This window comes from Oncorhynchus nerka, linkage group LG15 (assembly GCF_034236695.1).
Source record: "Oncorhynchus nerka isolate Pitt River linkage group LG15, Oner_Uvic_2.0, whole genome shotgun sequence".
Lineage (NCBI taxonomy): Eukaryota > Metazoa > Chordata > Actinopteri > Salmoniformes > Salmonidae > Oncorhynchus > Oncorhynchus nerka.
The window spans coordinates 27,213,152-27,225,589 of NC_088410.1; the positions used below are offsets into that span (position 1 = coordinate 27,213,152).

The 12,438-nt window shown below is 46.5% G+C and overlaps 1 protein-coding gene across 1 annotated transcript; it reads right to left on the reverse strand.

Moving 5' to 3' along the window:
* Positions 1 to 3,212: 3,212 nt before the first annotated feature.
* Positions 3,213 to 12,036, reverse strand: wiza (WIZ zinc finger a). Its single transcript, XM_065001436.1, has 6 exons — positions 10,700 to 12,036; positions 10,081 to 10,467; positions 9,446 to 9,898; positions 9,049 to 9,233; positions 3,835 to 4,008; positions 3,213 to 3,430 (listed from the first exon to the last, which is right to left on the reverse strand). Exons 1-6 carry the CDS (start codon positions 11,139 to 11,141, stop codon positions 3,311 to 3,313), a joined length of 1,761 nt encoding a protein of 586 aa, XP_064857508.1. The 5' UTR covers positions 11,142 to 12,036; the 3' UTR covers positions 3,213 to 3,310.
* Between the last annotated feature and the right edge of the window lie 402 nt (positions 12,037 to 12,438).

The window sequence follows — 12,438 nt, forward strand, 5'->3', positions numbered from 1 at the left end:
TGGTTTCATGGTGAAATCCCTGTTTCCTTCCTCGCTGGCAACAGAGTTAGGAAGGACGCCTGTAACTTTGTAACGACTGGGTGTATTGATACACCATCCAAAGTGTAATAAATAACTTCACCATGCTCAGAGATATTCAATGTCTGCTTTTTTATTTTTACCCATCTACCAATAGGTGCCCTTTGCGTGGCATTGGAAAACCTCCCTGGTCTTTGTCGTTCAATCTGTGTTTGGTAATTCTCTGCTCGAATGAAGGACCTTACAGATAATTGTATGTGTGGTGGACAGAGATGAGGTAGTCATACAAAAATCATGTTAAACACTATTATTGCACACATTATTACACCATGCAACTTATGTGAGTTAAGCCACTTTTTACTCCTGAACTTATTCAGGTTTGACATAACAAAGAGTTTTAATACTTGACTGAAGGCATTTCAGCTTTTCATTTTTAATGAATTTGTAAAAATGTCAAAAAACATAATTCCACTTTGATATTATGGGGTATTGTGTGTAAGCCATTTTAAATTCAGGCTGTAACACAAGAAAGTGTGGAAAAAGTCAAGGGATGTGAATACTTTCTGAAGGCACTGTAGGTTGAAAACAGTCAGCTGGTCAGCGCATGCTCTGAGTACACGTCCTGGTATTCTGTCTGGCTCTGCAGCCTTCAAACCACTAATTAAAGAAAATTCAAGACAAATATAAAACCTTGTCTTATATTTATTTACTTCAGAAAACAGTTCTACATTTAAAAACATCATTCATTAAAAAAATCTAATACAAATTCCTGTACAATAGGGACATTTCAGACCATAATTCAAAAGTGAACATGCTTCCTTCCCTGCTATTCTGCAATGCAACCTATAATGCCACACTGCTTTGGAACAGTTGAAACAAGGGGAATGTATTTAATGCTCGAACAGGCTTTGCCTTACTTCTTCAGTGACATCACTGACTACAGTCTATGGAAACCCATTCCATCCAATGTCAGACTACTATGAATTTAGGTTTCTATGAAAAGCAATGTGCAATAAACATCCCAATAAAGACATGGAATGTAACCATTGCTAGACTACTAAGTGGTAGGAATGTGTCATGGTGAATGAATGTTAGTTTGTTTGACCACATGTCTAAATTAACCCAGCAAGAGTAGTTACTGAAAGTAGACTTCTTCAACTGGCCCAAGTAGGCCCTCTAGGGTTGATATGAGGCTGGTACAGCTATGTCTGTGCTACACTAACCTTATCCCCAGGCTAACAGCTAGAGAGACACAGCTGGTGGACAAGACGAGTGCTACAGTATATCCACTTTGTGCAGTTATCATTCAAACCAAGTCATTCCTTTAACACTGAATAAATAAATGAACGCATCATCCCCCCCACACACACCTTATTAGGTGTTTTTACCACAGTGTAGACTGAGTTCAACAGTCCTTTGAGGAAAACAAACAGATGAACAACAGATAAGACGATCCAACTAAGTGGTAATAAGGGAAATGCAGAGAGTGTAGCCATAGTAGTGAACCATTTAAACCACCAGTGGTGCCAGAAGGACCGGGGTGGTGGTGGTGGCTGAGGGTTCGATGTCCGGGACCAGGGGCCGTTCTGGGTCAGGGGGAGGACAGGCCTTGTTGAAGCGGAGGTCCAGGATGTGTTTCTGCAGGTGTCTGATCCAGTCCTCCTGTACTGACTGAGATCCATGGAACACTGCCTCACAGAACCTGAGGGATGGAATAGAACAGAAAGCAAGAGAGAGAAGGTTGGTTAATATTAATATACAAACAGACCAGCGCTTAAACCACTTTCTGTGAAACATTGTGGAACCTGTAGTGCAGAGACCCTCGTACGATGCCAATAATAAATCATACAAGTGTGTGACCTCAGGCAATCTGAGTTCAGCGTACATTAAACTATCAGCATTTTGGCAATCAGCTCACCTGCACTTTAGGGTGTACTCTTTGCCCACTTGTTTGACCAGAGGAGTGGAGGGAGGCCTGGGAACCAGGGAAGGGATGTTTCCTGACCGGGGGGGTTGTTGAGAGCCGCCGTCCCCTCTGCTCCCTCCGTATGGGCGGTGTGTTTAGGGACCCGCCGCTCAAAACCTGGCAGACGGGTTGGAAAGGGGTTTCAAATCAGAGTCTACCATAGCTCAACGTTGGTTTTATCAGAGGGCAAACAGGTAGAAAGTTCTGTAGGGGGTGTGTGTGTGTGTGTATATGTGCACATGCACGTTTGAGTCGGTTTCCATCTCTCACCTTAGGAGAGCGTATGTGGTTGAAGTCTCCTCTAGCCCCCTGGGACTGCGTATGAGTGACGGTATGATGGTGATATGACGAGTGTCCAGTCTCCCCCTGTGACCTTTGACCTTGAGCTGCCCTGGACGAACCCCCAGCGACCCTGGCCACCTCTCGGCCCGCCCTGCGCCCCAGCCCCACAGCCCTCTGGGCTCCCGAGGGGAAGGAGCTTGAGTCTGTGGAGGGAAAGTGGGACGGGGCGTTCCTCTGGAAGGGGAAAAGAAATCAAGTGTTGGTGAAATAGTTTCCCCTCTAAGTTGGATTGGTAGTAGAAATAGCATACAGCACACACACAGACTGATGTTAGCAACTACAGACCACTGTTATTCTATTGGTGTCAACCTGCCACTTTGCTCTCAATTAAAATCAATATCTGTCCACTCATCTCGTCTCCCCAAGCCTCAGCTACTGTTTAGAAAAGCAAGGACGAAACCCAGCCGCTCTCCGAGACTGAGAGTTGAAGCACTCCTGTCACAGAACTAAGCAGCTGGAAAGTGCCTAAACGTCATGCACTTGAGGGGATGTGATTGTCACTTGCTTTTAATCCAAGATTCGGTGATCAGCCCCACTGCCACAGAGCAATTAGATCCAAACCTAATGGGCGCTATACTTAACCAATAAGGCCAGAGGGGGTGTGGTATAAGGCCAATATACCACGGCTAAGGGCTGTCCTTATGCACGATGCAACGTGGAGTGCCTGGACAAAGCCCGTAGCCTTGGTATATTGGCCATATTCCACAAACCCAGAGGTGCCTTATTGCTATTATAAACTGGTTACAAACGTAATTAGAGCAGTAAAAATAAATGTTTTGTCAAACCTGTGGTATATGGTCTGATATACCATGACTATTAGCCAATCAGCATTCAGGCCTCGAACAACCCAGTTTGTAATAGATGATGTAACACTCACCTTAAACCTGATGTTGCGGTCACCGTTACGGTACTGGCGGTGGATCTCCGCGGCCTTGTGGGGCTGCCTCTGGATCCAGGCGCTGAGCAACTCGATGGGGGAGGCCTTCACACCCTCTGCCCTCCACTCCTTAACCCCCAGCTGGCGGAGGTGGGCCCGGGCGTGGCTCGCCAGCGCCGTGCGGTTCTCAAAGTCAAAGCCGCACAGCTCACAGCACGCATCCCCGGCTGGAAGGAGAGAAGAGGACAGGGGGTTAAACATTTACATTTACATTTAAGTCATTTAGCAGACGCTCTTATCCAGAGCGACTTACAAATTGGGGGTTAAATGAACAGTGGAACAGCCACTTTACAATAGTGCATTTCTCATCTAAATCTTTTAAGGGGGTGAGAAGGATGCAAAACAGACGTTTGACAGTTGAAGCGTTTCACGTGATAAACGTTTCTATTTCAGCACTAATTACTAGGCAGGTTACAGAGTTGATTTTTTTTTTACTAATAATGGAATCAGTCACCTTTGGAAAGAGCATCTGCTAAATACAATTGCCATCACAGCTGCAATGGAAAACAGTTGCCTGCAACAAATAACCTGGCTGAGATCTGCTGGTCAGGCGTGAGCACTGTTAGTTTACCAGACTGAGAGGATCCATTCTTATCAGGGGAAGGCTTGTCGTTGAGGGAGTAGTCCAGTGGAGGAGTGAAAGTCCTCTTAGAGCCCTGGGGAGCCCACGAAGGCTCCGAGACCTCCTGTGATTGGCCCAGGCTGGGTCGGTGCTGGAGTGAGAGGACGATGGCTCCCTCTTGACCTACAACACAATACATCTTTAATGATCCATTTCAACAGGTTTTTTGCCATCACAGCCCCCAGTCAGAGGAAGGCCCTAAAAAAACTGTCAAAGACTTTAGCCACCCAAGTCATAGGCTGTTCTCTCTGCAAGTGGTACCGGAGCACCAAGTCTGGGACCAAAAGGCTCCTTAACAGCTTCTACACCCAAGCCATAAGACTGCTGAACAGTTAATCAAATGGCTAACTGGACTATTTACATTGACCCCCTTATGTTATTAATAATCACTCTCTTGTACAGCCTTGAAGTACACTCACTGGACTCTAACCACACAATACTACACTGACACACCAACACACATGCATATTGACACCACACACACGGAAATACACACCCATGCATACTGACGCCACACACATGAATATTGATGCCACACACACGGAAATACACACCCATGCATACTGACGCCACACACATGAATATTGATGCCACACACACGGAAATACACACCCATGCATACTGACGCCACACACATGAATATTGATGCCACACACACGGAAATACACACCCATGCATTCACGCCACACGGAAATACACACCCATGCATACTGACATACACACACATGAATATTGATGCCACACACACGGACATACACACCCATGCATACTGACGCCACACACATGCATATTGATGCCACACACACGGACATACACACACATGCATATTGACGCCACACACACGGACATACACACACATGCATATTGATGCCACACACACAGACATACACACACATGTATATTGACGCCACACACACGGACACACACATGCATATTGACGCCTCACACACAAACACGCTGCTGTTACTCTGTTCATTATCTATGCATAGTCACTTTTCCCCTACCTACATGAACATATTACCTCTATTAGCTCAATTAACCTTCACCCCCGCACATTGACTCAGTACCGGTACCCCTTGTATATAGCCTCGTTATTTTTTTATTGTCGTTTCTGTGTTGTTACTGACGTTAAACAAAAATTAAAAGGGCAGTAAGGCACATTTCCACATATGACCAAATTCAATGTTTTTGCTTACTGTTTCATACATCTGTGCTTTTACGAAGAAAAATACACATAGCTATGAGGATTCTACATTTAAATTCGTAGCTACATCCATTGTAGCAAGAAGATGACCATGGTGGCCAGGTCAAAAACTAAAACAGTTGACTCATGGCTCGATGATTGTGAGTTCTCCAACATAGGGCAGAATATATATATAAAATCTGCCCCATCTCGATATATACACTGTTAAAAAAAATAAAGGGAACACTTATACAACACAATGTAACTCCAAGTCAATCACACTTCTGTGAAATCAAACGTTCCACTTAGGAAGCAACACTGATTGACAATAAATGTCACATGCTGTTGTGCAAATGGAATAGACAACAGGTGGAAATTATAGGCAATTAGCAAGACACCCCCAATAAAGGAGAGGTTCTGCAGGTGGTGACCACAGACCACTTCTCAGTTCCTATGCTTCCTGGCTGATGTTTTGGTCACTTTTGAATGCTGGCGGTGCTTTCACTCTAGTGGTAGCATGAGACGGAGTCTACAACCCACACAAGTGGCTCAGGTAGTGCAACTCATCCAGGATGGCACATCAATGCGAGCTGTGGCAAGAAGGTTTGCTGTGTCTGTCAGCGTAGTGTCCAGAGCATGGAGGCGCTACCAGGAGACAGGCCAGTACATCAGGAGACGTGGAGGAGGGCAACAACCCAGCAGCAGGACCGCTACCTCCGCCTTTGTGCAAGGAGGAGCACTGCCAGAGAGCTGCAAAATGACCTCCAGCAGGCCACAAATGTGCATGTATCTGCTCAAACGGTCAGAAACAGACTCCATGAGGGTGGTATGAGGGCCCGACGTCCACAGGTGGGGGTTGTGCTTACAGCCCAACACAGTACAGGACGTTTGGCATTTGCCAGAGAACACCAAGATTGGCAAATTTGCCACTGGCGCCCTGTGCTCTTCACAGATGAAAGCAGGTTCACACTGAGCACGTGTGACAGACGAGACAGAGTCTGGAGACGCCGTGGTAAACGTTCTGCTGCCTGCAACATCCTCCAGCATGACCAGTTTGGCGGTGGGTCAGTCATGGTGTGGGGTGGCATTTCTTTGGGGGGCCGCACAGCCCTCTATGTGCTCGCCAGAGGTAGCCTGACTGCCATTAGGTACCGAGATGAGATCCTCAGACCCCTTGTGAAACCATTTGCAGGTGCGGTTGGCCCAGGGTTCCTCCTAATGCAAGACAATGCTAGACCTCATGTGGCTGGAGTGTGTCAGCAGTTCCTGCAAGAGGAAGGCATTGATGCTATGGACTGGCCCGCCCGTTCCCCAGACCGGAATCCAATTGAGCACATCTCGGACATCATGTCTCGCTCCATCCACCAACGCCACGTTGCACCACAGACTTTCCAGGAGTTGGCGGATGCTTTAGTCCAGGTCTGGGAGGAGATCCCTCAGGAGACCATCCGCCACCTCATCAGGAGCATGCCCAGGCATTGTAGGGAGGTCATACAGGCACATGGTGGCCACACACACTACTGAGCCTCATTTTGACTTGTTTTAAGGACATTACATCAAAGTTGGATCAGCCTGTAGTGTGGTTTTCCACTTTAATTTTGAGTGTGACTCCAAATCCATTTCCAAATGCCTGAAGGTACCACGTTCATCTGTACAAACAATAGTACGCAAGTATAAACACCATGGGACCATGCAGCCGTCATACCGCTCATGAAGGAGACGTGTTCTGTCTCCTAGAGATGACCGTACTTTAGTGCGAAAAGTACAAATCAATCTCAGAACAACAGCAAAGGACCTTGTGAAGATGCTGGAGGAAACAGGCACAATAGTATCTATATCCACAGTAAAACGAGTCCTATATCGACATAACCTGAAAGGGCACTCAGCAAGGAAGATGCCACTGCTCCAAAACTGCCATAAAAAAAGCCAGACTACGGTTTGCAACTGCAAATGGGGACAAAGATCATACTTTTTGAGAAATGTCCTCTGATCTGATGAAACAAAAATATAACTGTTTGGCCATATTGACCATTGTTATGTTTGGAGGACAAAGGGGAGGCTTGCAAGCCGAAGAACACCATCCAAACCGTGAAGCACGGGGGTGGCAGCATCATGTTGTGGGGGTGCTTTGCGACAGGAGGGACTGGTGCACTCCACAAAATAGATGGCATCATAAGGAACGAAAATTATGCAGATATATTGAAGCAACATCTCAAGACATCAATCAGGAAGTTAAAGCTTGGTCGCAAATGGGTCTTCCAAATGGACAATGACCCCAAGCATACTTCCAAAGTTGTGGCAAAATGGCTTAAGGACCACAAAGTCAAAGTATTGGAGTGGCCATCACAAAGCCCTGACCTCAATCCCATAGAAAATGTGGGAAGAACTGAAAAAGCGTGTGCGAGCAAGGAGGCCTACAAACCTGACTCAGTTACACCAGCTCTGTCTGGAGGAATGAGACAAAATTTACCCAACTTATTGTGGAAAGCTTGTGGAAGGCTACCCAAAACATTTGACCCAAGTTAAACAATTTAAAGGCAATTCTACCAAATACTAATTGAGTGTATGTAAACTTCTGACCCACTGGGAATGTGATGAAAGAAATAAAAGCTGAAATAAATAACTCTCTCTACAATTGTTCGGACATTTCACATTCTTAAAATAAAATGGTGATCCTAACTGACCTAAGACAGGCAAATTTTTACTCTGAATAAATGTCAGGGATTGTGAAAACTGAGTTTAAATGTACTTGATGTATGTAAACTTGTATGTAAACTTCCGACTTCAACTGTATATCACACACACACACTACCGTTCAAACGTTTGGGGTCACTTAGAAATGTCCTTGTTTTTGAAAGAAAAGCACATTTTTTTGTCCATTAAAATAACTTCAAATTGATCAGAAATACAGTTTAGACATTGTTAATATTGTAAATGACTATTGTAGCTGGAAACGGCTGATTTTTTTATGGAATATCTAGATAGGTGTACAGAGGCCCATTATCAGCAAGCATCACTCCTGTGTTCCAATGGCATGTTGTGTTAGATAATCCAAGTTTATAATTTTAAAAGGCTAATTGATCATTAGAAAACCCTTTGGCAATTATATTAGCACATCTGAAAACTGTTGTTCTGGTTAAAGAAGCAATAAAACTGGCCTTTTTTAGACTAGTTGAGTATCTGGAGCAACAGCATTTGTGGGTTCGATTACAGGCTCAAAATGGCCAGAAACAAAGGACTTTTTTCTGAAACTCGTCAGTCTATTCTTGTTCTGAGAAATGAAGGCTATTCCATGCGAGAAATTGCCAAGAAACTGAAGATATCATACAATGCTGTTCACTACTCCCTTCACAGAACAGCGCAAACTGGCTCTAACCAGAATATAAAGGGGAGTGGGAGGCCCTGGTACACAACTGAGCAAGAGGACAAGTACATAAGAGTGTCTAGTCTAGTTTAGAAACAGACGCCTCACAAATTCTCAACTGGCAGCTTCAATAATACCTGCAAAACACCAGTCTCAACGGCAGGGTAGCCTAGTGGTTAGAGCATTGGACTAGTAACCGAAAGGTTGCAAGTTCAAATCCCCAAGCTGACAAGGTACAAAATCTGTCGTTCTGCCCCTGAACAGGCAGTTAACCCACTGTTCCGAGGCCGTCATTGAAAATAAGAATTTGTTCTTAACTGACTTGCCTAGTAAAATAAAGGTAAAATAAAAAGGTACAACTTTGTTTACCTACCCTCAAAATTAATATTTATGAGCAAATTCCCCCCACCCACAACTTCTGACCTCAATACATTTATTTTTTTTAATTTGAAGGGGTTGGGCTGAAATTGGGGTTGAGAGTTACCCTTTAAGCAGAAGTTATGATTCGTCCCTTAGTGCCTTGCTCGAGGGCACAAGCGCAGCAGGTAGGTAGCACATGATGAGATATTGACGTGACCTCTATTGCCAAATGGACTGCACACATACACGCACTCACCTGGGTGGCATTGGCACTGCCCTCCTTCAGCAGGATGTCTCTCAGCAAGTCGATGGGCGACTCGTTGACAGACCACATGACTCCCAGCTGGCGCAGGTGGGAGCGGGCGTGGCAGGACAGGGCCTTGCGGCTGTCAAAGAACTGGCCACAGAATTCACAGGTGATCATGAGCTCCTGGTCTGAACCTGGGGAAGGGAAAGGGAGGGAGGGATTTGTCCCTTGACATGTCTCTGCATTTAGCTATGCTGCTTTGACTGAATGGATGGTCAATGGTCTGAGTGCAGTTATTCAATGGTAAAACAGAAAAACACAAATAGAAGAGGGACTTTTACATCAAACAAATTAGAAACCACAGAATGTATACCACTTGGTCAAAAAGATAGGACCCACATCTTACCGGAGTTAAAGGACTGGCCATTTTTGGCCCACTTCTGAGAACCCTGAGATCCATTACTGCTGCTGTATCCCCCAAGCGGACTGGAGAACCCCACATCCAGCTCCATCTCCAGGGGCTCCGGCTTGGGATAGACCAGGGTGGAGCCCTTCTTGGCCTTGGACCTGGGATTGTGGCTGGAGGCCAGGGGGCTGAGGTGGGCGTTAGCTGAGGATCTAGCTGGAGACCTGGCTGGGGCTGGAGACTGAGAAGGGGTCTTGGTGGTTGTGTTACTGGGTCGTACCGATGCAGCAGCCGCAAGCACGCCGCTGCTGACCAGCTGCTGGACCGTGTCGATGGCCGACGCCTTGCCCAGGAGGTCGGTGACGCCGAGCTGGCGCAGGTGAGAGCGGGAGTGGCTTGCTAGGCCTTTGCGGTTCTCAAACTCCTCACCGCACAACACACAGGTGAACTCACCTGTATTCCAAATAATATGTTTTTGATGAATCACTTGAGGTTTTATCATTTACCTTTCTTGTTCTGTTCTTTGAATTGTGACATCCTTTTAAAATGACTTAAAATAAAATGACAAAATTTGACTTAAACTATATGGATGTACCATTCGCAGATTGCCCCTTTAAAAATAACTTGAAACTCACCCGTGCTGAGCCTATGATCCTGTGGAGCGATTCCTTCTGACGCGGAGGGCTTGGGCCGTTTGTTGGAGGGAGGCTGGTGAAGGGAGGAGGAGGGGGATCCTTTATGTCTAGCAGGCGATGTGGACGAACCAGAGCCGGAGGGCCGTTTGTTAGAGTTAGAAGACATAGAAGGGTTATAGACGTTGAGACCTTCACTTGCTATAGGTTGGAGGTCTTCTGCTTCCATAATCTGGTAGAGGAATTCTATTGGTCCTCCTTTCGTCTCGGTGTTCTCGGTGATGCCGAACTGGCGCAAGTGGGCCCGGCAGTGACTGGCCAGGCCTTTGCGGGACTCATACCAAGCACCGCACAATTGGCACACATGCACCTCATCATTGGTGTCCATCGCTGTAGAGGCAGGGGAGGATCCAGAGACTGGTGTTAGAAAGTGCCATGTTATACTTGAGGTTAATAATGTCATTACATAAGAACACAAATATCTATCTGTACACATGTAATGGTACAACATTCAATTCCACAAATATAATAGGCCTAATATGTGACTTCCTGATGACAAACATCTAATAACGGAACACTTAAAATATCCACTCCAATCGAAAACACCCAGGCTGAGACTTACCCAGGGTGAGAGGGGCATCCGTCTCCTGCGGTGCCCAGGCAGGCTTGGCTGAGGCCAGGCTCGCTCCCCCTGAGGGCGATGGTGTCTTGCCTGCTGTTAGGAACGACGACATGGAAGACTGCCGAGGCTTGGCCAAAACTGTCCCTTTACGAGCTACCTTAGATATATTATTCTGTGGGGTTGTCACTACTTTGACCCTACCCCCAAGAGAGGACTCCTTCTGGGAGATGAGTGTCCCCGACCCCTTGGTTTTTTTGGGTGAAGAGTAGACGGGTTTGGGTGGGTGCATGGAACCGTCCCTGTCCTGAATCAGCTGGTAGAGTAAGTCTATGGGAGCTCCGCTGTTGTCCGAGACAGCCACGCCGAGCTGACGGAGGTGGAGTCTGGCGTGACTGGAGAGACCCCGCCGTGTCTCGAAGTAGGTCCCGCACACCTCACACATAACCGGGGCCGGGGCTGAGGGACAAGAGAGAGAGGAGGGAGGGAAGAGAGGAGGAAGGGAAGAGAGGAAGTGGTGCAGAGGAAATAGTAAGAGTGTGAGTGTAGTTGTCTTTGCTGTCTTCGTTTCCAAGATAATTGTGTAGCTTAGAGTGTGGAGTCTTAGAGTGATAATTGCGTTATTATTGTATTTCGTCGCCCTCCTATCTGCCTAGCAGCTAGCATAAGTTCACCGGCTACCGTAGCACTGTAGTAACTATCACACTCAACCGAACGACTTGATTAGTGTAGCATTAGATAGCTACATAGTTGTCTTTGCTGTCTTCGTATCCAAGATAATTGTGTAGTTTAGAGTGTGTAGTCTTAGAGTGATTATCTTAATTCACCGAGGTTAGCTAGCCAGCTATTTTGTCGTCCTTAACGTAGGAGACACTCCTAGCTAGCCAACAGCCAGCCAACGTCTACTGAATAGAACTTTCGCATCCCGGTCGCATTCCGCGTCGCTCCACAGGTAGTATCACTTTTTCACTTCATTTCATTACAGTCCCAACGGTGTGATTTGTTTGATCGTAGCTAGCTACATAGCTAGCTACATAGCCGTCTTTGTTTCAAAGATAATTGTGTAGTCTAGAGCGATTTTCTAGGTTAGTTAGCCAGCTATTGTCGTTCTCCTACGCAACGTAACGTAACCAACACTGCTAGCTAGCCAGCTAGCTCCCGATAAGCAGCATTGTAGAAACTTCACACTCAACGGTACGACTTGATTAGGGTAGTGTCAACAACGCAGCTAGCCTACCCCAGCAGTACTCTATCATTTTTATCATTTTAGTCAATTAGATTCTTGCTACGTAAGCTTAACTTTCTGAACATTCGAGACGTGTAGTCCACTTGTCATTCCAATCTCCTCTGCATTAGCGTAGCCTCTTCTCTAGCCTGTCAACTATGTGTCTGTCTATCCCTGTTCTCTCCTCTCTGCACAGACCATACAAACGCTCCACACCGCATGGCCGCAGCCACCCTAATCTGGTGGTCCCAGCGCGCACGACCCACGTGGAGTTCCAGGTCTCCGGTAGCCTCTGGAACTGCCGATCTGCGGCCAACAAGGCAGAGTTCATCTCAGCCTATGTCTCCCTCCAGTCCCTCGACTTCTTGGCTCTGACGGAAACATGGATCACCACAGACAACACCGCTACTCCTACTGCTCTCTCTTCGTCCGCCCACGTGCTCTCGCACACCCGAGAGCTTCTGGTCAGCGGGGTGGTGGCACCGGGATCCTCATCTCTCCCAAGTGGTCATTCTCT